The sequence below is a fragment of the Anabrus simplex genome, chromosome 1 (assembly GCF_040414725.1).
Source record: "Anabrus simplex isolate iqAnaSimp1 chromosome 1, ASM4041472v1, whole genome shotgun sequence".
Classification (NCBI taxonomy): Eukaryota; Metazoa; Arthropoda; class Insecta; order Orthoptera; family Tettigoniidae; genus Anabrus; species Anabrus simplex.
Window position 1 is genome coordinate 181,004,717 of NC_090265.1, and position 23,806 is coordinate 181,028,522.

Genomic DNA, 23,806 nt, shown 5'->3' on the forward strand with positions numbered 1-23,806 from the left:
ACCTGGTTACTTTTTGGACTGTCCTGAGTACAAATCCAATGCAGAATAACAACAAATGGAAGTGCTACATTGGGTGTATTGGAAAACTAAAACAACACAAAATTAGAAACAGTATAGTCATCTTATACATAGGCCAGTGCTACTCTCTGGTTAGGGATCATGTTCGTCACAACAAGTGAATGAACTTCTGAGGTATTTTCAAGCATCAAATTCACATCACAATTACTTGGGCTCAAATTAACATATCACATTGTATCAAATGCCACTATTAATGTCTCTTTTCCTGCTTTCAATTGTGCTAAAGATAATAGAGGTTTCCATTTAAAAATAAGTTTATATTGAAAATTATATTTCCATACATTTTTGAATTAACTTTAATTACTATGACCCCATCTCCTGGTGTTCTGTCTGTGAAAATTGTTTTTCAAAATTCCTTTTTGTTTAAAAATATTGCCAGTGGTGATGGTGGCTTACCCTGTATTCTATAACCATGTAACAAGACAACATTTTGATCGAATGTATTAGGCCTACCATTTCATGGCATAATCACATACACAATTGTTTACTATACTTTATAATCTTTGTACAGTCTCTACTTTACATTTTTGTCTTTCTTTTCTAACTAAATATTTGGTAGGGTACTGGAATCCATAGTTTTAGTACTTATAAAGAGAACTGATACCTTTAGATTATAACTATAACTTAAAGTTTCAGGGGCATTGTTAGTCTCTATTCATACTGGTTCTATTCATACTGATTGAGCAGAACATCAGGAGTTATTTGTAAAGAAAGTTCTTGTAAATCACTGTCAGATTTGAGGACGAACAAAATGTTTCCATCAAATCCTGATCACATTGCATATCTATGTTTCTTCTGAAATTTTGTGGCCAAATATAATAATCAAGTAGAAGATGCAACATTTTAAAAATCATTTCCAAATTATTGGTCTATCCATGATGAAATTCTTTAATATATTTCTGTACTACCAAATGAAAGTTAACCGGGCGAGTTGGCCGTGCACGTAGAGGCACGCCGCTGTGAGCTTGCATCCGGGAGATAGTAGGTTCGAATCCCACTATCGGCAGCCCTGAAGATGGTTTTCCATGGTTTCCCATTTTCACACCAGGCAAATGCTGGGGCTGTACCTTAATTAAGGCCACGGCCGCTTCCTTCCAACTCCTAGGCCTTTCCTATCCCATCGTCGCCATAAGACCTATCTGTGTTGGTGCGACGTAAAGCCCATAGCAAAAAAAAAAAAAAAAATGAAAGTTAGAAAATTGCATGACAGCTGGCATTCTCAGAGTGTCATCTTCTCTCAAACGATGATGATGATGATGATGATAATTACAGGATGATATACTTAATTATATAAGAAATATACTATTCCATTATAAAATCAAAGATAACTAAGCTAAATAACAGATCCGTAGAACATATAACGAAGAAAGAAAGCAAAGCTCAACAAAAAGAAATCTGGAACATAAAAGTAAAAAGAAAGAGATGAAGTCATAATGAAAAACAGAAAAAAAACCCTGAAAAATACGAGGGGCGTACTATATTGTTTGACACTTATTTTGTATATGTCCGGGTATGGTTGACATTTCAGTTTTGAAGGTAGTGTAACTAGTGTCTTGTTCCACTGTTTGGTAGCAGCACACGCACAGGGGCCAATGAATACACTCGTCATAGCCACTTCATAACAACACTGTCAGTATAGGAGCAGACAACATGGAAAGCAACTGTCAGGGACAGCGCTATGCGACTTGGTTCCTATGGAAAGAAGGCGTGACCACTGCAGAAATTCATCGGCGCTTAGTGGCAGTTTGTGAAGAACATGTGCCATCAAGGAAAACAGTTTACAACAGGGTGGAAGGTTGGAAAACAGGGTGCACCTCGGTGGACAACGGAACCATTTCTGGAAGGAATGTGACAGTGTCAACACCAGCCAACATTGTCCGGGTCGAACAGGCCATCCAAGGAAACAAATACATCACAATTACGGAAATGGAGGCAGCCACGGGAATTAGCCAAAACACCCTGCAGCGGATCGTGCAAGGCCACGTACAGGTGGGGAAGGTGTCATCCATGTGGGAGTCTAGACTCTTGTCTGCAGACGAAAAGCAGAGGCATGTGGATGTGTGCAGAGAACTTTTGCAATGCCATGATCAAGGTCCAGCCAACTTCATGGCTAGGCTTGTGACTGGTAATGCGACATGGCTCCATTACCATGAGCCACAAATGAAACGAAACGAAACAACATTCGATGCAATGGAAGCATAGGGACAGTCCATACTCTCCCGACTTGGCACCAAGTGATTATCACCTGTTTGGGAACATGAAGAAACCTCTGCGTGATTGCCGTTTTGCAGATTTTGCAGAAATGGACACAGCTGTCAAGGCATGGGTATGCAGCACTCCAAAAGAATGGTTTAAGGAAGGTCTGGAGAGACTGTCACATTGATGGCAAAAGTGCATACAGTTACAAGGAGATTATGTTGAGAAGGTGGATGTAACAACTGATGTGTAATGTAAGCTACTTCATTTGGGTAGAAAAAAATAAAGTGTAAAAGAATATAGAACACCCTTCGTATAAGGCAGTGCATAAACAGAATGTAATGCGTAATAAAGTAATGGAAAAACAAGTATGGCAATAAACAGTGATCTATGTACATGAGCTAAAAGCTAAATATTATGTACATTTGCACTATAACAATACAAATAATAACCTAATATTAATTACAACAAACAACAGTGGTCTTCATTTGTACAGTAAAATGACCTACTAGCTTGCATACCACAATCACACAATTTATCATACATCACCAATTACACAAAACCAGTGGCAGCTCATGATCTATTCCGCCGATGGGGCCCAATATAAAGATTTTGACCATGAATATGGGATTGAGGCAGGCATTTTTGAAACATGGATTTTTATACTGTACTATACCACAAAAGCTCCAAAAGACAGTACATATAGCAAAATATATACACTAAATAGTTATTAATAAAGAAATAGAACTGAATTCACCAAATGGGACATTACTTATACAGCAGTTGAGCATGCCTATTCTTCTGACTGGCAAATATTTCAGTGACTCTTGTTGAAGTTAGGAACTTCACCAATTTCCTCCTTATGAATTGAACAAACAGTGAGTAAATTCAGTCTGTTTCGACCCATACTATTTCTAAGGTAATTCTTGACTCTTTTTAATGTGCTGAAACTTCGCTCTGCTTCTGTTGTTGAAACTGGGGTAGTTAGTGCAATTCGTAGTTTTGTTTACCTCTGAGAATGATTCTTTGAAGGAATGTTTCATGAAGAATGTGAACAAATCACAGACTGAAGGAAAATCTTTAAAGATATCATTGCAGTAAGTCACTGAAAGTTCATTTCTTAATTTCTCTTGGGAAATAAATGGGCTGTAACTCAATGAAAAAGTATTGACTAAATTCGTTGGGAAAATTTCTCGGAACGTAGCAAACTTTCTTGGATCAATAATTTTGAAACTACTAAATATATGAGACTGTTGGTATTGGTCTTTCATTTGGTTGATCATTATATCACACACTTCTTTGGCATCTACATTCAGATTTACATCATCATCATCATCTTCATTTCCCATTTGCAGCTTCCCAGGTCGGGTTGTGAATGAAGGACTTCAATCACTGCCTGTCTCTCCACCACTCTTCTCCTTTTTTTAAGTACATCTTCTGGTTTTCCTCCCCTCTTCTCTATGCACTTCCACACTGAAACTGTCCATCTCTTTCAGGGTCTTCCTCATGGTCGCTTTCCTGTTAACTTCTCTGAAAAAGCTTTTTTTTGCACTCTCTCTTGCCCCATTCTCATCATATGCCCATACCACTTTAGCTTTGTTGTTTCTATCCTGTCTTGAAGTTTTGGATTCCTGTCCTTTACCTTATCTCTTCATTTCTAATTCTATCCTTTCTGGTCTTGCCCTCGATACCTCTTAGGAATTTCATCTCCGCTGCCTGTATTCTACTCTCCTCTCGTTTTGTTGTAGTCCACGATCCAGCTGCATAGGTTAGTATGGGTTCGTAATAGGTTGAATATAATAATTTATTACATTTTTTTTCGGGACATCTTGGTTCGACAAAATATCTCTTACACTCTGGTAGAAGCTGCTTGTTGTATTCTTTTTCCAATTTCCTCGGTAATCTTTCCATCTTCTGTGATCACACCTCCCATGTACTTGAAACTTTTAACCACTTCCAGAATTTTACCATTCAGTTACATCTTTCCTCTTTCTTCCTTTCTTCCTTCCTTCCTTCCTTCCTTCCCCTTGTCATCACTATTGTTTTACTTTTCTCCCTGCTTACTTTCATCCCAAATTTTTTTCTCTCTCTTGATTCCATACATCTACTTGTTTTTGCACTTCCGTTTTATCCTCACTCCATATCACTATATCATCTGCAAACAACATGGCTTTTGTTGCCTGCCTGTCTTCCCAATCTCTGTTTAATGTTCTTATGAATTTCATCCATGACTATGATGAATAGTATGGGGGATAGTATACTTTGCTTTCGGAGACCAGTTTCAACTTTAAACCATTTTGTTTTTATTATACTAGTCTTCACACTACTAACACAATTTTTGTACATAGCTTTTATCATTTGCACTTCCACTCTGTTAACTTGCTTTTTCCTTAATGTGTCCCATACCAACTGTCTGGGCACACTGTCATAAGCTTTCTCTATGTCAATAAATGTCATCACTATGTCTTTTCCACACTCCCATCTTTCTCCATCATATGTCTTAATGTAAAGATCAGGTCATACATTGATCTGTCTTTCCTAAAACCATACTGTTCTTCTTCCATTTCTCCTTCTAGCATAATAGACCTAGTATGGAATGATGGAATGAACAGGCACCAAAACAATGCAAAGAGGTGTTGGTACAAGACCTATTATGTCTCAGTTTTGAAAAATGGAGCAGAAATATGGGTTACAACTGCCAGAGAGAAAGCAAAACAAAGGGAATTGAATTGAAATTCCTACAAATCATACATCTCTCTTAAAAAAAGGGGAAGGAATGTGCAAGGAACAGAGATATAGGATAAAGTGGAAATGAAACTATAGGATAGAATAGAGAGAAACAGGCTGAAATGGTATGGCATGTCAGAAAGATGGAAGAAATGAGAATTCCAAGAGCAATGCTTGAATGGACAGTGAATGGAAAGAGATTAAGTTGCAGGCCAAGGAGAAGATGGATACAGAAGGTAAAAGAAGGAGTGGGATGAGGAGTTGTTGATGTGCCAAGAGTATTTAGAGAGTAGTAGTGGAAGAACAGACAATCGTCTTCTTCCTGATATGTTTCTGCTTATGCAGGTCATTCACAGAACCTCTTCCAAACTTCTCTTTCTTCCCATAGTCTATCATTCATCACTGTCTCCCATTGTAGACCTCTCCAATTTACGTCATGCTGCACCTGATCCCTCCATTTTGTTCGTGGTCTTCCTATTGGTCTTCTTCCAGATTCTGTTCATTCCACAGCTCTTCTTGGTAATCTTTCTTGTCACATATTTTTGATGTGGCACACAACCATTTCAGCTTATCTTGTCCCTCCTCGTTTTACCCAAGATTCCTCACAGAAAGCGCATTTCTGTCACTTTTTTAAAGGTACAGTCAAAGGTTCCACCTTTACAATACTAACATTTTTTGTTGTTTAATTAGCTATTAACAAATGTCGGGACATGTTTTGTCCTTCTTGGTGGACATCATGTAAACTGAATCGTATTCTAATGTGTATTTGTCTTTGTCTATTTTACTTATCTTACAAGTATTTTGGCTGATGATGTCCACCAAGAAGGACAAAACATGTTCCGACATTTATTAATTGCTAATGAAACAAAAATTTAGTATTTTAAAGGTGGAACCTTTGACTGTACCTTAAAAAATGTATACTAACGACAATATAGGCTTTGCAATGAAATTCATTTTATGCAATTTCTGTCGCTTGTAATCTTTTTTTGTCAAAGTCCAACATTCTGATCCATAGGTCAATATTGGCAAACAGTATGATTTATATATCATGATTTTTGCTTTGGTAAGTTTTTCGAATTTCTATTTATGTCTGATATACAGTAATAAAATTTTGAGCGATTTCCTATCCTCTCCGAAATTTCTTCCTTGATGTTTCCTTTCCCAGTTAGCTTACTTCCTAGGTACCATATTTAAAAGCATCTACTTCTTTAAGAATTTTTCCATTACACCTAACATCCTTCATTTTTCTGTTTTCTCTACTGATTTTCATTACCTCCCTTTTCGTTAAACTTATTTCCATGCCTGTTTCTTTAATTGCCCTCTGGCAGGTTTACTGTAGTTGTTCTTCCAATTTTTGTTCATTTGCTGATGTGAGGAAATGCATGTCAAGCATCAACCAGTTAGTGCATAACAAAATATTAATGCAAAAATCCATGATAGGCCTAGCAAGCCAGTGGTAGCATATTAACATCGCTTTCAACAATCAAACAAGCCTCGGATCAAAGAACAGACACTAACGGAGGTAACTGATCCATTATCCTACACATCAAGGAGTTGGATAAAGGGAGTAGCGGAAGAAGAAGAAGAAGAAGAAGAAGAAGAAGAAGAAGAAGAAGAAGAAGAAGAAGAAGAAGAAGAAGAAGAAGAAGAAGAAGAAGAAGAAGAAGAGTTCCTGCAGAACTTGATATGTATTGCTTATTCTACCTAGGCAGATCTAAATTTAGTAATTCTGTTACCTGTTAAGTTTGTCAGGCTCCCTAGTACAGGAGACAAGTAAAGAAATTAGAACTTGCTGATGTGTGTGGTCTGTAGAATTCAGGACATTCTGAAATCCAAGATCCCATTCATCAGCGTACCATCGGAATATGGAACATACCTTCCTTAAAGAAACAAAATAATGAAAATTAATTAGTTGAACTAAATATAGCAACAAATATTGTGCAAATGAAAAAGAACCTTGAGAGATTACAAAACTGATGTGAAGCAAAATCTAACGTATTATGCTGGTAGAAAAATATTTCTTTCCATTGTCATTGATGTTGTTTCACTGTAGAGATTTGAAACTCAATGGTTAATAGTAAAATATACTACACATTTAAATTCTATCTGAACCTGTGTTATTGGGATAATATTCTATTCTGGTGTATGTATATTCAACTAATTGAGATTAGAAGAGGGAAGGTTTTAGGTTCTCATTTTAACATTTCCTAGGATCTCAGTTGGGTAAACAATTTCAAACATGGTTGATGACGAATTTGGATCTACTTGTCCTCTCAGTCCATGCTATACATGGCTCAGTAAGCTATCTTCATCCTATCATCATCATCATCATTATCATTAAGAAATACAGCCAGCTATGGGCTACGAGCACACAAGCGTCTCCTCAACCTTAGTCTTACACCCTGTTCTTTACATTTCTGCCAGAGGATTTTCAACCTTCGTCTCATCCTCTGTCATTTTCCTGGTGATATGTTCTATGGTTTAGCAGTTTTTTCAGGATTTTCCCTCAATTTATTTCAATTTTTTATTTCCTTTTCCATACCATTTTAGCCTCTTAGGACCATAGTTAGCACTTGTCAGCCTATCTGGATTTCCAGTACTTCTTCATATTGATGGAGAATGCATTTCTTCACTGTTTAGGCAACTTTGCATCAGGTAGTCTTCTCACTCTTTCTAGAAGATCCTTTAACCCTTATACCCAGGTTACTTCTTTCTTGAACTAGTGTCACAGCAACACCTTTCCTCCTTCACTGTAGTTGTCTATGGCGTGGTACATTTCCAAGTCATGAGAAGATCAAGAATTCTTTGAGATATTCTGGTGTTAGGCATTCAAGAAAGATAACTGTACGGCATACGACAGCACTTCCTCATAACAAGTGAGAGCACTTTATACCGTAGCTCTCCATTCAACCTCAGAAATTATTCAACCACATAATATTGACATGCTCTATTGGTGGAAAAGAATCTAATTCCCTCCATGGGAACTTAGAATTTCCATTTGGAATTGCTAGGCGGGCATTAATTCCACTGTGGAGTTTTGTCTCCCGTATGCAGTTATCGGACTGTGCTTCATAAATGAGCTTCTGATAAGTTCACCTGCATACTCCAGCACTACGCTTGTCCACATATTTTTTCGGCTGGGTGGCGCTCTTTCTTGCTGCGGCTCAGTCGGCCCAAGAATAATCTTATGGGCAGACGCCTCGTTGGCTGTCGCCTTCCCTCACCATGCTGTCTAACTCCTGTCTAGTTAAAAATGTGGACACTCATTATACTCCGGCTCAACTTCGCCAATGGCTGTGTGATAACCATACTCCCACTTCTGTGGTCTTGCGCCTTCAAGATGCCTCTTCGGGACAACCTTCACCGGACATCGTGGTGTTCTTCAGTTCATCCGTCTGTGCGCATGACGCTCTCCGCTCCGGCTATTTATACCTCCTCTATTCTGATCATCCCGTTCTTCCTACTCCGGCCCATATTCTTGAGCAACTCGCCTCCGATCCTGATTTCTTCACTAAGTTTCCCTCCCTCACGCAGCCTCCCACAACCACCGTTTGCTCTCCCGTGTCCACCACTCCTCCCGTCATTACTGTCGCCACTACCACCATAACTTCCGTTTCTTCTTCCCCTTCTTCTGTCCCTTCTTGTGTTCCGTCTACTTCTCCCTCTACCGTCACATACAGTCACTCCTCCCCTATCATGTCCACCGCCCCGACCTCCTGCACTCCGTCCATTCCTACATTTCACTCGTCACCTGCAACTCACCTGGATGATACTCTCGCAGCTTCGTCTGTCTCTCAAGGCCCTGCCGCCCATTCTACATCGACTTCTCCGCCATCTGTCCCACCGAGCTGTGTCGTCCGTGGGATTGCACCTGACGTTTCGGACCAGGATATTCTTCAAGAACTGCAACAGGAGGGACTCCCTGTCCGCCGGGTTTTTCGCATCCTCAACACCGATGGCCCGACGTTTATGGTACGCCTTCGCCTCGCCTCCTCTGCTGATGTCGACCGACTTCTCACCACCGGCGTCCGTTTTCGGGGACGTCTCCATCGGGTGGAGCGTTCTCGTTCCCCCCCGCGGCTTGCTGGATTTACTCGTTCCACGTCTCCTCCTTCTCCCTCTCCAACCGTCCCCCCGCCGCCACCCATCCCCCCGCCAACACCCATCCCTCCCCCAATTCCCCAGTCTCCCTTCCGCCTTCCGCCTTCCGCCACTCTCCATCTTAGAACTTCTTCGTCTCCTGGCCACTTCCGTTACGAATCTCACGACTAATCTGTACTACCTCCTTCTTCAATACTACCCCTGTCCTTCTCCTTATGCCTCCTTTTCGAACCCCCTCCCTATTTCTCCACAATACTTGTGAATATTTGTCTCTTTTCTGTAACACTTTTATGTTCTGCTATTGCGCGCCCGAGATATACCACCTCCTTCCTCAATAAATAAGTACCCAGTTGGGGTCCGCCCCGGTGTGTGTGGTGTGGGTCTGCCCTGTGGGCCCCTTTGCGGTTCACGGCCCCCTGCGCCACAGCTATAACCCGGTCCTTTACGTATGTACGATACATACTCTCTTATTATGTCTTACAGTTACATTTTCTTCTTTCTCATGGCCGAAGAGCTGCTTTGTTCAGCTGATGGCCCGCCTCCCCTTCGGGAGGAATGAAATGACCTCATGGACGACGACGTTCACCTGCATACTCCAGCACTACGTCACGCCCTACTATTTTTGCGGCTGGGTGGCCCTCTTCTCGACGCTGTCTCAGCCGGCCCAAGAATAATCAAATTGGCAGACGCCTCGTTGGCTGTCGCCTTTCCCAAAATGCATACCTGTCTCATCAAGGGCGTGGATACTTCCTACTCTCCAACTGCCATTCGCGACGAAATCCGCAGTCCAGGATCCTTCGTCGATGCGGTTCTTCGTCTTCAAGATGGCTTCTCCGGTCAACCGTCTCCGGATGTGGTGGCCTTCTTCCGTTGTCCCGGCCCACCGGCTGGCATTATTGCCAACGGTGTCACTCTCGGCGGTGTCACGCACGTGGCGGTGCCTACCCCGGACCATCTTTTGCACCAAATGGCCTCCCTCCCTGATTTTCCTCTTGGCTCTCATTTTGCTCCACCCCGCACACACCTTCCTACCTCCTGTACGACTACTTCTACAGTTACTACTCCTACCACTACGGTCAATACCTCCTTGACCTCCCTCCCACTCACTTCCACAGCTAGTCACTTCTCCCCTCTCATGTCAACGACCTCCTCCACTTTCATCACCCCCGCTCCCTGTTCCCAGACGTCTTCTTCTTCCTTCCAGACTGCCATTGACACGCCTCGTGAAGACCAGGCTGCCGCCGCCTCTCCGGCCCAACGTCCTCTTCTCTCGCCGAGTTGTGTCGTCAGAGGTGTTGATCCTGCCATTCCTGAAGACGACATCCTGCAAGATCTTCACCTGGCGGGCGTTCCTGCTCGCCGAGTGTATCGTATCTACAATGATCGTGGTCCAACGTTCATGGTGCGTCTCCACCTGCCCTGTGATGCGGATGTCCATCACCTGGTTTCCTCCGGTGTTCGGCTTCGTCGTCGCCACCATCGTGTTGAACACTCTCACTCCCCGCCTCGCTTGGTCCACCCCCCTTCTACCGAGGCTTCGCCTCGTCCGCCACTTGCTCCGCCACCCACCCCCCTTCCGCAGGCTGCCTATCCATCCGTTCCTACACACTCGTTTCCTCTTTCGCCGCTCCCAATATTGGATCTTTTACGTCTTCTCTCCACCTCTATCATTAATGTTTCTACCACCCTTTATTACCTGTTGTCCCAACACTATACTCCTTTCCCTCCATTTCCTCCGACCCCATACCCTCCCACTGCTCACTATCTGTAACAATTTTCTTGTCTAATGTACTCTGCTTTATCATGTATCTTGTAATTTTTCTGCTATTGCGCGCCCGAGATATACCGCCTCCTCCCTCAATAAAGCTGTATCCAGTTGGGGTCCGCCCCGGTGTGTGTGATGTGGATCCGCCCTGTGGGCCCCCTTTGCGGTTCACGGCCCCCTGCGCCACAGCTATCACCTGCTCTTTTACGTATGTACGATACATACTCTCTTAATTCTGTCTTTCAGTAACATTTCCTTCCTTCTCATGGCCGAAGAGCTGCTTTGTTCAGCTGATGGCCCGCCTCCCCTTTGGGAGGAATGAAATGACCTCACGGACGACGTTCACCTGCATACACCCCAGCGTCAGTGGGTAGGGTCTGACACATCCCACTCTGAAGAGTCTAGTGTCAGACCTAAGACGAAATGCTGGTCAATAGAGTAAACGCCGGAAAAGCCATCCATCTAATTTTTGATCTGATTTTTGACATGGGTCGAGGATCTTTCTTAACAATTTCCTCTCTTTTGTTTGGATGCTCTCTATCTCACTGTGGTGAATGAGGGCCAAACATTCAGCAACATATAAGGTTTTAGGACATACTACTGTGGTGTAGTGGCGGTATTTAGCCTATCATGAGATCAATCTGGACTGATAAGTAGGTTGGCAAAGGTGAACAGCTGTTTCCATGCATTTTGCCCAATATTTCAGAGCTACTTTCTCTGATGCATTAAAGGAAATGATATCTCCAAGATACTTGAAATGAATGAAACATTTGATTATTCCCATATTTGGTATTGATAAATTCAGAGGTATTATGGTGGTCAGACAACAATACTTTAATTTTTTTCAAAATAAATCTGGAGAACTACAGTTTCAGTTACTTCTTGTAATGTTTCAACCTGGAGATGGGTGATGTTGAGGTCATCTGCCATTAGGACTATATCATCTGTAAAAGCAAGGCAGTCAATATTCACTGTTTTGGATTCAGTACCATCATCAGGTAGTCTGCTTCTTCACTCACGTATGACCTTTTCAAGAACACAGTTGAAAAGAATGGGTGAAAGCCCGTTGCCTTGAAGAAACCAGTTTTAATATCAAAGAATTTAGGGATTTCGCTCATGAATTTCACTTCTGAGTAGGTGTTGGTCACAGTTTCTTTGATGATGAAGTGTATCTTGTTGTCCTCACCCATCTCCTTGAAGATATCAAGAAGACTGAATTGGTCGATTGAGTCAGAGGTTTCTTGAAATCAAGGTCAGTACATGTGGCTTGGAGTAAAGTGATGTGATTTTGATCATACTCTTTAGTGAGAAGGTCTGTTTGATACAGGAGCAGGTCTTACAGAAACCACCTTAATATTCACCTGTCTGTGGATTAACAGGTTTGGTGTGACTTTGAAGTACTATTGACAGGATTTTACAGGCAACTGAATGAAGAAATATGCCTCTGTAGATATTCACATCAGCTTTAATGCCTTTTTCATGGAGAGGATGTATAAGAGCCAAATGTCTCTCCTTGAGAATAGTTTCTGATTCATGGAACAGTTCTCCTATTTTGGCAATAAAATTGGGACCAGCAATTTTCAGAAGCTCAGCAACTATGGAATCCTTGCCTGATGTCTTGTCGTTGGGTGCTGAAGCAATGATTTTGGGTAATTTCTTCTTGAGCAGGAGGAAGCGAATCAGGTGCAAATAATGAAGGATGGACCAGAATTGTAATCTTTGATGCTGGAAGAGGGCAGTTGAGTAAGGACTCAAAATATTGAGATAATCATTCACAACTGCCATGATTATTCAGAATAAGATTCCCACTCTCATCCTGGTAAACAGTAAAGTCCAAATTTGAAAGTATGGTAAAAATCATGAGTGTTGTTCCTCCTGAAGGTTTCTTGAATGATCTCAAGCTGAGCCTTTTCATTAATATGTTTTGCTTTATGGATCATTTTAGCAGTCAGATTACACTGGATGAGGAATTATTCAGATTTTCTTGTCTTATTCCAGCATTTTTTGAGGGGTTCATCACACTATTCAGTCAACCCTGGGTGTTTCTTTTATCCTGATAAATTGATCTTTAGAGCAGCAGCATCCTGAACCTTCTTGGAAATGTCTTCCTACTTGTGATACCAGAGACTCAAACTCTTTCTGGCAATCATGAATGACATTTTGATTCTTCTTGGGTTCATCGATCCAAAGTGTATGGGTCTTCTGCATTTGGGACCTGTGACTTAACTCTGGTACAAACTGCACTCTAACCTTAACGAGTTAAGTGTCAGAATCAATTATGCACCTTTAAGCACTTTCACATTTCATATCTAGTGGAAATTGTGGTAGGAGATGGCAACATGGTCTATCTGAAGTTCATCAATCAGTTCATTAGGCAAGTGCTAAATCATACACTTTTGAGGATTCTTTCTTGAAGTAGGTGGTCATAATTTTAATGTTTATCTGCTTGCAGGAGTCGGTCATTTCCCATTGTGACTGGTTTACGTGTGAACTAGATGTTTACCTACAGTGTATCTAAACTTTCATTCCTTTCCCAACTGAGCATTGACATCACCTAAAAGTATGATTTGAGCCTTTATTCCAGACAGGACACTATCAAGATGAGTCCAAGGTCTCAACTCTTTCAGGATTGCTGAAGTTCTCTTGATTGATTAGGATGCAAGCCTTGTTATCATACTTGATGGTAAGAGCTGATAGATGGAAAGAAATGGCCTTAAAGTCCACTACAGAATGCAGAATGGATGTATGAACTAAGAAGGCTGTGTCTAGTATAACTAAATTATCAAATGTGATCTTAGCCTTGGATTTGAACATCCAGTATCCATATATCATTGAGATATCCAAAAGGATACGTGTCTCTTGAATTTGAAGAATTTTGACAGTGTATTCCAGAGCTTTTGTGAGCTCAATCTGTTTACCAACCTGAGTATGTGTCCAGACATTGAGAGTTTTCCTATATAAAAGCTCACCTGATTCTTCAAGATGAGGAATCTTCCCACTTGTCCTTGGTGTTCACACTCTGCAGACCTAGGTAGATTCCCTCAAAGAGGTTACCAGCTGGGGTATCATTTCGATTTTGCTTTTCTCTACAGTGTTGAATTCAAGTGTTAAGAAGGTAAGGAAGGGAGCTAGGCTTCAAAAGAGAACCATGATGGGTAGTCATGGAGCTGAGGTTTGATTTTGGAGTTCTCTTCTCCTAGGGATTAGGGTATAAAATTGTTATGAAGAAATTCGGGATGCTACCAAGCCCTATCATGGATCCACGCACCATGGAAGAAAGAGTACACACACTATTCCCTGATCATGCAGAGAGGATTGATGATGAGGCCGAAAAAGAACTAGATAATGTACCACCTTTTACAACTGAAGAATTGATAACAGCAATTAATTACCTTAGAAATAAGAAAGCCCCTGGAGCAGATGGTATTCCAGTGGAAGTACTAAAGGTGGCAGTCGAATTATGTCCTCAACTGCTGTTGAGAATGTATAATCATTGTTTGAAAGCGGGAATTTTTAGCTTTCGTTGGAAGATAGCTAGATTGGTTCTGATCAGTAAAGGGAAAACTGGGGGTTACAGACCTCTATGTATGCTGGACACTGCCGGAAAAGGTTTAGAGAAGCTACTACAACCGAGAATACTAGCAGCAGTCCGATTAGCTGGCGACCTATCTGACAAACAACATGGATTTCGCAGAGGTCACTCAATGCTAGATGCTGTGAAGGAAGTGGTGAAGACAGCAGAACGAGCTCAAATGGGTAATCATTACTCTAGAAAGCTGATGCTTCTTGTGACGCTAGATGTTAAAAATGCTTTCAACTCGGCAAGATGGAGTGATATTTTGGAAGCTCTACAAGAAACTTTCAAGCTATCAGAATATCTCATGTATATACTGCGAGACTATTTGAAAGACCGTACATTGTTATACGACACGGAAGATGGTCAGAGAAGAAAATGGCTCACAGCTGGTGCAGCGCAAGGCTCAATTCTCAGACGACACCTTTGAAATATCATGTATGATGGTTTGTTATGGCTGGAGATGCCAGAAGATGTAAAACTTGTGGGTTATGCTGATGATGTGGCTGGTGTGATAGTAACCCGTAACCTAGAGCTGGCTCAATTTAAATTGAATCAGGTGATGCGACGTGTCAAAGAATGGATGATAAATCACAAGTTAGAACTCGCAGATCATAAAACGGAAATTGTCCTCCTGACGAGGAAAAGGATTAATACTGTTGTACCGATGCAGATCGGGCAGATAGCCATCAAAACAACTAGGAGCACAAAATATCTTGGTGTAACGCTTGATACTAAGCTTACATATTGGGACCACATCCAACGGGTAACAGATAAGGCAGCGAAAACCATGACTGCACTGAGTAGACTCATGGGAAATATCAAGGGGCCAAAATCTAGTAAAAGGCGGCTTCTCATGTCGACTGTTCAATTGATACTGCTATACGGTTCAGAAATTTGGGCTGAATCGTTAAAAATTGTGAAAAATTGGACAAGAATTGCGGCTGTACAACGGAGAGCAGCTTTACGAATTGCTTACGCATATTGCACAGTATCAGAACCTGTGATTCTAGTAGTAGCAGCAGTAGCACCTACTGACTTGTTGGCCTTCGAAAGACAAGAAATTTGGCTTACACAAGAAGAGCTAGGAAGGAAAAGGGCAAAGGCTTTGGCTCTTAGTCGCAGAATGCAACGATGGCAAACAAGATGGGAAGATGATTCTAGAGGGAAATGGACGAAAAGACTGATACCTTTTCTGGGCGTATGGGTTGCCCGAAATCATGGTGAAGTGAACTACTATCTCACACAGTTCTTGACAGGTCATGGATACTTCCAAAAATTTCTTCATAGGCTAGGGCTAGCAACTAGTCCGGTGTGCATATACTGCGGTGATATTGATGACGTATTACATACCTTTCTTTGTGTGTGTTCATTGGCTGCCACAAAGAAGATGCTTAGAAGTTATGCAAGGAGAATTGACGCCAGAAGGGATCGTGTCAGTAATGCTACGAAGTCAAGAATCTTGGGACCAGGTGGCAGTCTATGTAGAAAATATTCTGCATCAGAAGAAGAAGGACCTGGACGATTACGACAGACAGTAAAGCAGAAGAAGGAAGATGAAGCACAAGATGCATTAAGCACGACATCCGTCCTGAAGTAATGCGAGAGCGGTTTCCGGGGCGGAGATAAACGTCGTGGGAAAATGGAGTGTGGTTTTTAGTGGGTAAGAATCTCCACACATTTGTTGAGTGCGGACCCTCACAAGCATCTTATGAAAGATTTTCCACACTCCCTCGCAAAAAAAAAAAAAAAAAATTATTATTATTGTGCGACGGAAAGATGGGTGAATATCTGTGTATGCTTCTTATGATGAATTCGTAATTAATGATATGCGTCACTAGAAGTTGAGCTAGAATATTCTTCTAGTACCTGTAGTATTGTTTTACAACTTCATTAAATTATTTCGTCGACTTGTAGACAAATTAATTGTAGATAAGTGTTTGATCATTCAGGATTTAGGTTATAAGTTACTTTCAAGGAATATACGATATCAAAGACAGGATCCTTTGCCGCCGCGGCTCAGTCACGGCCAGTTAGATTCCTTACTTGCATGATGAAGGAGGCAGAATAGGAGTGCAAATGTACTTGAATGTGCCAGTTTTGGGACACAGGATATGACGCAAGTACCTAATGGGAGGAATGAGGAAATAATAATGGACCAACAGTGTAAAGATGAGGAACATCTTGAGATTGCCAGGGCATTGGTGAAAAGCATTCTAGCTATTCCGCTTAAGAACGTTAAGTTGGAAATCCAAAATGGATTACGAAAATTGGAGGAAGCTCTCGATGCTGGAGCAGTATGCAGGACATCCTGGAAGAGAGCTAGGGAAAATTTAAAACAGGAACAAACAACCGTAGAGATAAATGAATTGCCTATGACACCGTTAGTGACGAACGGGGAGGAGAAAGATAAGGGTTGAGAATTCCTATAAGAAAAAAAAAACAAGAAGGAAATGAAGGATGATAAAGATATCCAACCTTTGACAGATAAGGTAGATTCTGGCAGAATGGAGGTCATTGATAGTGGGAAAAAACAAGATAAACGGACCCATCTAAAATCAAGGGATCGTTCTGATGCTGTCCTTATCAAACCAACAAACGGCAAGACTTTTGCAGATGTTTTGAGGGGTATTTGGAGTAAAATAAAACTGGAAGACAGCGGTGTGAGTATTCGATCTATTCATAAAACTCAGACCGGAGTGATTCTTCTCGCTTTTAATAAAGACACGCAAAATGAGAACAGGGACAATTTTAATAAATCTTTAAGGGATGTCATTGGAACGGATGGCAATGTGAAGACTTTAACTCCCCGCACTACCTTGGAAACTCGGGACATGAACAGTATCACCACTGCTTTAGATGTAGAGGAAGCTTTAAGACAGCATCTTCAGAATTTCGAAGAACTGAAAGTCTCAATTAATAATCCGAACAGCAGAGGGCAAACTTGCTATCATTGAGATAGAAGATAAGGAGGCCCAGAAACTTTTAGAAATGGGTAAAATTAAAATAGGATGGTTGGATTGTAGAATCCGAAAAAGGATCGTGGTATCTCGCTGCTTTTGATGTCCTTCATATGGACACCATGCACGAAACTGCAAAGGTGCAGATAGAAGCAAAATTTGTTTTAAGTGCGGACAAGCTGGGCATAGGGTGGTAGGTTGCAAAGCAAATCCGAGATGCATAATTTGCACAGACATTAACGTCGACGAAGCTAATTGAAGTCATGCACTTGGCTCAAAAGCCTGCACAGCGTTTCGTGAAGCTCTCGAAAAGGTTAAAACTAGCAGTAAATGATGAAGGTTATTCAGGCAAATATGCACAGGAGTAGAACTGCCAATGATCTTTTGACACAGATTACCTTTGAGATAGGAGTAGACGTATTTCTTCTCAGTGAACCTTATCAAGACAGAGACCACCCAGGATGGTTCGTGGATAATTGTGGGACAGCTGCAGTTTAGATACCAGACTTGGGTAGATGCCCAGTATTAAACCAAGGATGCGGAGACAGTTTTGTTTGGGTTCGCACTGGTAGATATACTTTAGTGAGCTGTTACTTTACGCCAAATGAGTCAGTATTTGAATTTCAGGCTAAGCTGGATGGCCTAGAGGACATATTACAAGGTTTTGACAACGGTTTAATCGTGGCTGGTGATTTCAGTGCCCAAGCACTAGAATGGGGTATGCCACAGTATGACTCTGGAGGGCGCCAAACTATGGAGAGGGGGCCGATGACCTTCGATGTTAGGCCCCTTAAAACAACAAGCACCATCAACAAGCATCATCAAACTATGGAGATGGCAACTAGGCTGGGTTTGATGGTCACTAATATTGGAAATGTGCCAACCTTTCGATGACCGGGCTATACAGGAACCATACCAGACGTGACTTTTGTATCGGAGGACATCGTGTCGAATATCAATGACTGGTGGGTGATTGAAGAATACACGGGAAGTGATCACCAGAACATTACTTTTTGTATTCTTCCTGAAACTTCACAGATTAATATTACATCGTATAAACCAACGCGGTGGAATATAGAAAGTATGGACAAAGATATTTCTTGTTATCTTAAGAAATGAAATGGATAGTATAACAAAACAAATATGTTGTTATAAAGGGAAAGATGTTAAAAATTAAATAACTGGAAAGGAGGTTCAACCTATTCAATACTCAAAGGAAAGAAACGTAGCAATCACATTTCTATTTAAATGGGACCGGTTTCGACCTTAGTCTAGGTCATCATCAGCCATAAAAACATAAAATGTTTATGAATGTTGGAGGTCAGTTCCACACTCTGTTAGGCACAAAGACACGACACCACAGAGTGTGGAACTGACCTCCAACATTCATAAACATTTTATGTTTTTATGGCTGATGATGACCTAGACTAAGGTCGAAACCGGTCCCATTTAAATAGAAATGTGATTGCTACGTTTCTTTCCTTTGAGTATTGAATAGGTTGAACCTTCTTTCCAGTTATTTAATTTTTAACATCAATAATTTCAATACGGAACAATGAAATTTTTCTTTAAAAGGAAAGAAGCGGCTGAGAAATGTGTTGAGCTCACTATGGAGCTTATTCAGAGAGCATGTGATCTTTCCATGACTCGTAATACATCATGAAACAAGAAGCGTTCAGTGTACTGGTGGACCAAAGATATTGCTGATCAGAGAAGACGTTGTCTGCAACTTAGACGGAAGGCACAGACAGCACGAGTCAGCCAAGAAGACACCTCACTCACAGCTGAGTATAAGTCGGCAAAGAAAGAATTGAGAAATGCTATCAAAAAGAGTAAAGTCGACAAATGGTGGAAAATGGCTAAAGAAGTGGATGACGATCCATGGGGTTTAGGATACAAAATCGTTATGAAGAAACTTGGAAGTTTCTCGAACCCGATCATGGACTCAAATGCAATGAAGGATATTGTGGATACATTATTCCCAGATCATCTTGAGAGGTCTGCTGCTGCTGCTGCTGTTGATGATGACTTCATAGATGATGTGCCACTTTTTACATGAGAAGAATTGACGAGAGCGATTAGGTCCCTTAGAAAAAAAAAGGCCCCAGGGCCAGATAGTATTCCAGCAGAGATATTAAACTGCCTGCTATTGGGGGTGTTCAGTGTTCGCTGGAAAACAGCTCAGCTAGTTTTAATAAGAAAAGGAAAATCTGGGGGCTATAGGCCTTTATGTATGCTGGATACTGCGCTGGTAAAGGATTAGATAAACGTTTGCAGCCAAGAATACTTTCAGCAGTTCAACTAGCTGGGGAGCTCTCTGATTGTCAACATGGTTTTCAACGAGGACATTCGACAATCGATGCAGTATGGGAAGTGTTCAATACAGCTAAAAGGGCACAAATGGGTAATCATCACTCTCGAAAAGTGATACTCCTTGTGACCCTGGATGTTAAGAACGCTTTCAACTCAATAAGTTGGAATGGCGTATTGAAAGCGCTTCAAAATACTTTCAAACTACCGGAGTATCTCATGCGCATAATGAGAAATTATTTGAAAGATTGTACTCTAGTATATCACACAGAAGATGGGCAGAGAGTGAAACGGCTCACAGCTGGTGCAGCACAGGGTCCATCCTTGGTCCAAATCGGTGGAACATAGTGTATGATGGATTGTTGAGGTTAGAGATGCCGGAAGACACAATACTAGTGGGCTATGCTGATGATATAGCTGTTTTGATAGTTGCTCAAAATTTGGAGTTGGCTCAATTTAAGCTAAATCAAGTAATGCGATGGGTGAAAGATTGGATGGCGAATCACAGATTACAGTTGGCAGATCATAAAACAGAGATTGTTCTCTTGACAAGAAAAAGGATCACGACCATCATTTCAATGTATAATGGACAAACAGAAATCGAAACACCTAGAAGTATAAAGTACCTCGGAGTGACACTTGATACCAAACTTACCTTTTGGGATCATATGAAACGGGTGACATATAAGGTGGTGAAAACAACGATTGCGCTGAGTAGATTAATGAGCAACGTTAAAGGTCCGAAAGTCTAGCAAACGACGACTTCTGCTGTCGATAGTTCACTCGACACTTCTATATGGTGCCGAAGTCTGGGCTGAATCTCTGAAGTTTGAAAAATACCGACGAAGGATAGCTGCGGTACAGCGGAGATCAGCTTTGCGTATTACAAGCGCATATCGCACAGTATCCGAACCTGCGGTCCTTACGATAGCAGCGGTCGCACCGATTGATTTACTTGCCTTAGAGAGACAGGAAGTCTGGCGAACTCAAGGAGAGCTGGGAAAGAAGCGCGCTAAGGAGCTAGCTTATAGGCAACAAATGGAGCGGTGGCAGCAAAGATGGGAGGAAGATCCTTGAGGAAAATGGACTAAGCGGCTGATACCACACCTAGCTGATTGGGTTGCCCGAGCTCATGGCGAGGTTAAATTTTACATTACGCAACTATTGACGGGTCACGGATATTTCCGGAAATTTCTACATAGAGTAGGTAGAGCGAGCGACTCGGCGTGTATTTATTGCAATGATATAGACGATGTATTTCACACATTTTTCGTATGCTGTCATTGGTCAACTCAGAGAAGATGTTTATATACTGAGCAAGGAGAGTTGATGCCAGAAACTATTGTGTAGGTGATGCTACAAAACCAAGAATCTTGGGATCAGATAGCAGTATATGTAGAAGGCATCCTGCGTCAGAAAAAGAGAGATATGAATGCTCATGAATGGCAGTAAGGAGAAATAAAGGAAGAAGAAACCTGAGAAATTAGCACGACACCGCCCTGAAGTAATGCGAGAGCAGTTCCGGGGTGGAGATAAACGTTGTGGGAAAAGGGTGTGTGGGTTTTAGTGAGTAGGAATCTCACACGCTTGTGGAGTGCGGACCCTCACAAGTGTCTAATGAAAGATTTCCCACACTTCCCTCGTAAAAATATTTTAAAAAATATTATTATTATTATTATTATTATTATTATTATTATTATTATTATTATTATTATTATTATTATTATTATTATTATTATTATTATTATTATAGTATCCAATAACAAAACCCTATGATAGACTACTATTGGTATGTTAAGGCTATAAATAAAATACTTCTTCTATTCCTTTACTACTGCTTTTCCCACACCTGTGGGGTTGCGGGTGCCAACTGTGTTGCACACATGGATTTGGCCCTCTTTTATGGCTGGATGCCCTTCCTTATGCCAATCCTATATGGAGGGATATAATCAATATTGCGTGTTTCTGTGGTGGTCGGTAGTGCAGTAGGTTGTCTAAATATGAAGAGGAAAGTGTTGGGACAACAGAAACACCCAGTCCCTGAGTTAGAATAATTAATCAAACATGATTAAAATCCCTGACCAAGCTGGGAAGAAAACTCAGGACCCTCTGAACCGAAGGCCTCAACACTGACAATCGATCCAATGAGTCGGATGCTCTAAATAAAGCACTGAATTTACAAATTATTTGTACAAAGGAATTGCTTGATAATGATGACTGTAAAGATGGTCGAAATGGACTGCATATTACGCACATTACGAGTTAACTTGTCTACCAACAGTTGTTACTTACTTGGACAATGCCGAATTAACTCATCCAGTGCCTTCAGAAACTCTTCTCTTATGCACGGTATGAGCTAACATCTCATTTTATTGTCCAAGGTAGTTCAATGACCATTTTACAGATGTCAGTAGTGTCCATACTTGATGCACAATGCTGTGTGATAATATTTCTGTTTTATAAGTCTATTGTGCCTTCTGCACTTCTCTTTGTAATTTCTCCATGCTTCAAGGCTTACCTTTGTAAACAGAGACTCGTTGAAAAATGTATTACTATGGTATATTGTAAACTTATGGGTTATTGTGTAACTTTATGTAAAGCCTTTACAAATTTTAGTGCTTTTCCTATTATATGTTTACAATATTGTCAAATGGCACATTCAAATTAATATATTCATATCCTTGTCCTGAGTTAGTGCAGCTCTTCAGACACAATTTTAACTACATCCCAACCCTCTTGCTATTCTTAAATTTAGGACTGTACCGGGAATCAAACCCAGGACTCCAAGGAAAGTAGCTAATGGCACTAACAGTTATGCTATGGTGGCAAACACATTCAAATAATGTAATGATAATGTAGAGCATTATAGGACCAAAGTATTATTTTAGAGATTGTTTCTTAGTGTAAAAATTACTCTCTTTGCAATACAGTTCAAAGCCTAATAAAGATTTGATTTATGGTTTGATTTATGAGATATATTCATTTCTTAACATAAATTTCCCAGTTAAGAGGTTAAATATATAAAGGTTATTCAATTGAAACATAGACTGATGTCTAGAAACTTGCACTCTATGTACTGAACAAGATACACTATATCAAAACGACACTCTCTACAGATAACGATCTCCATCATTCAGGTGCCTGTCACAATGCTGAACAAGTTTTTCTATTCCCTCCACAATGAAGGATGATGGCTGCTGGTTGAACTGCTTTTCTACAGAATCAGGAACCACTTGATCAGTGGTGAAATACTTACTCTTCCAGACTTTCTTCAGCAGACCAAAGTTGTGACTTGTATGCAAAGAGACCTTGGCTGTAAGGCAGGTAATCCATAATGCCGCAGTGAAAACCACACCAATTGTCCATTGATTAATTTGCAGCATGCCCGATGTGTATTACCATGGAGCACAAGCGCACTTTGTGACAGTTTCCCAGTCAAAGGACCTCCTTTGCACAAGAACTGAACCATGTCACATTGCATTTGAAACAGTTAAATATGAATGTTGCTTCAACTTTTTCCTCTACATAGTGGAAGCATGTCTCAGGCTGACTGCTCTCTGAACTGTTACTACAAATACCAAACCATTCAATGCCACCACCTCATAGCTGTCTCATCAGTTATTTGTAGTGCTGCCAGGTCGGTTGCCTAGTTGTACTTCCTCTTAAAACAGTAATCACCACCACCACCACCACCACTTTCAATTGAACAACCCTTGTATGTAACTAACAAATAATTTGATTAATCTGTAAACTTACTCCAAATCACCTCCTAACTTCTTTCTTTCTGACGAGCTATTGTACACCATCTCTAAATTAAGATGCAATCTGGATTCCTCCAGAACTGGTTTATAACCAACATGAGAAAGGAATACTTGTAGATCAGTGTAAGATTTCTTCTTCCCTTTTGTTTCCAAACTCTCTTCTTGTAGTGATTTATAAGCTGGTGTTAACAAATATGCAACATAAGCCTGTGACAAACAAAGAATATTCTTTGAGAATTTAATACTAAATTTTTCACATTAAGTTTATGGAATCTGTAGACCTAAAAATAACCTTCCATTACTTTACTTACTTACTTTTATTTTACATTGCAAA

General features: G+C 40.8%; 1 protein-coding gene across 2 annotated transcripts in view; it reads right to left on the reverse strand.

Annotated features, from left to right (window-relative positions):
- Positions 1–23,806, reverse strand: part of LOC136859755 (aminopeptidase N) — a 206,097-nt gene that overhangs the window by 5,316 nt on the left and 176,975 nt on the right. Inside the window, exons 13-14 of one of the 2 annotated variants that reach the window (XM_068225770.1) lie at positions 23,468–23,679; positions 6,738–6,881 (exon numbers count right to left, since the gene is read on the reverse strand). In XM_068225770.1, coding sequence (XP_068081871.1) covers positions 6,738–6,881; positions 23,468–23,679 — 356 coding nt within the window. The remainder of the gene's footprint in view (positions 1–6,737; positions 6,882–23,467; positions 23,680–23,806) is intronic. The other variant, XM_068225771.1, reaches the window with a different exon arrangement.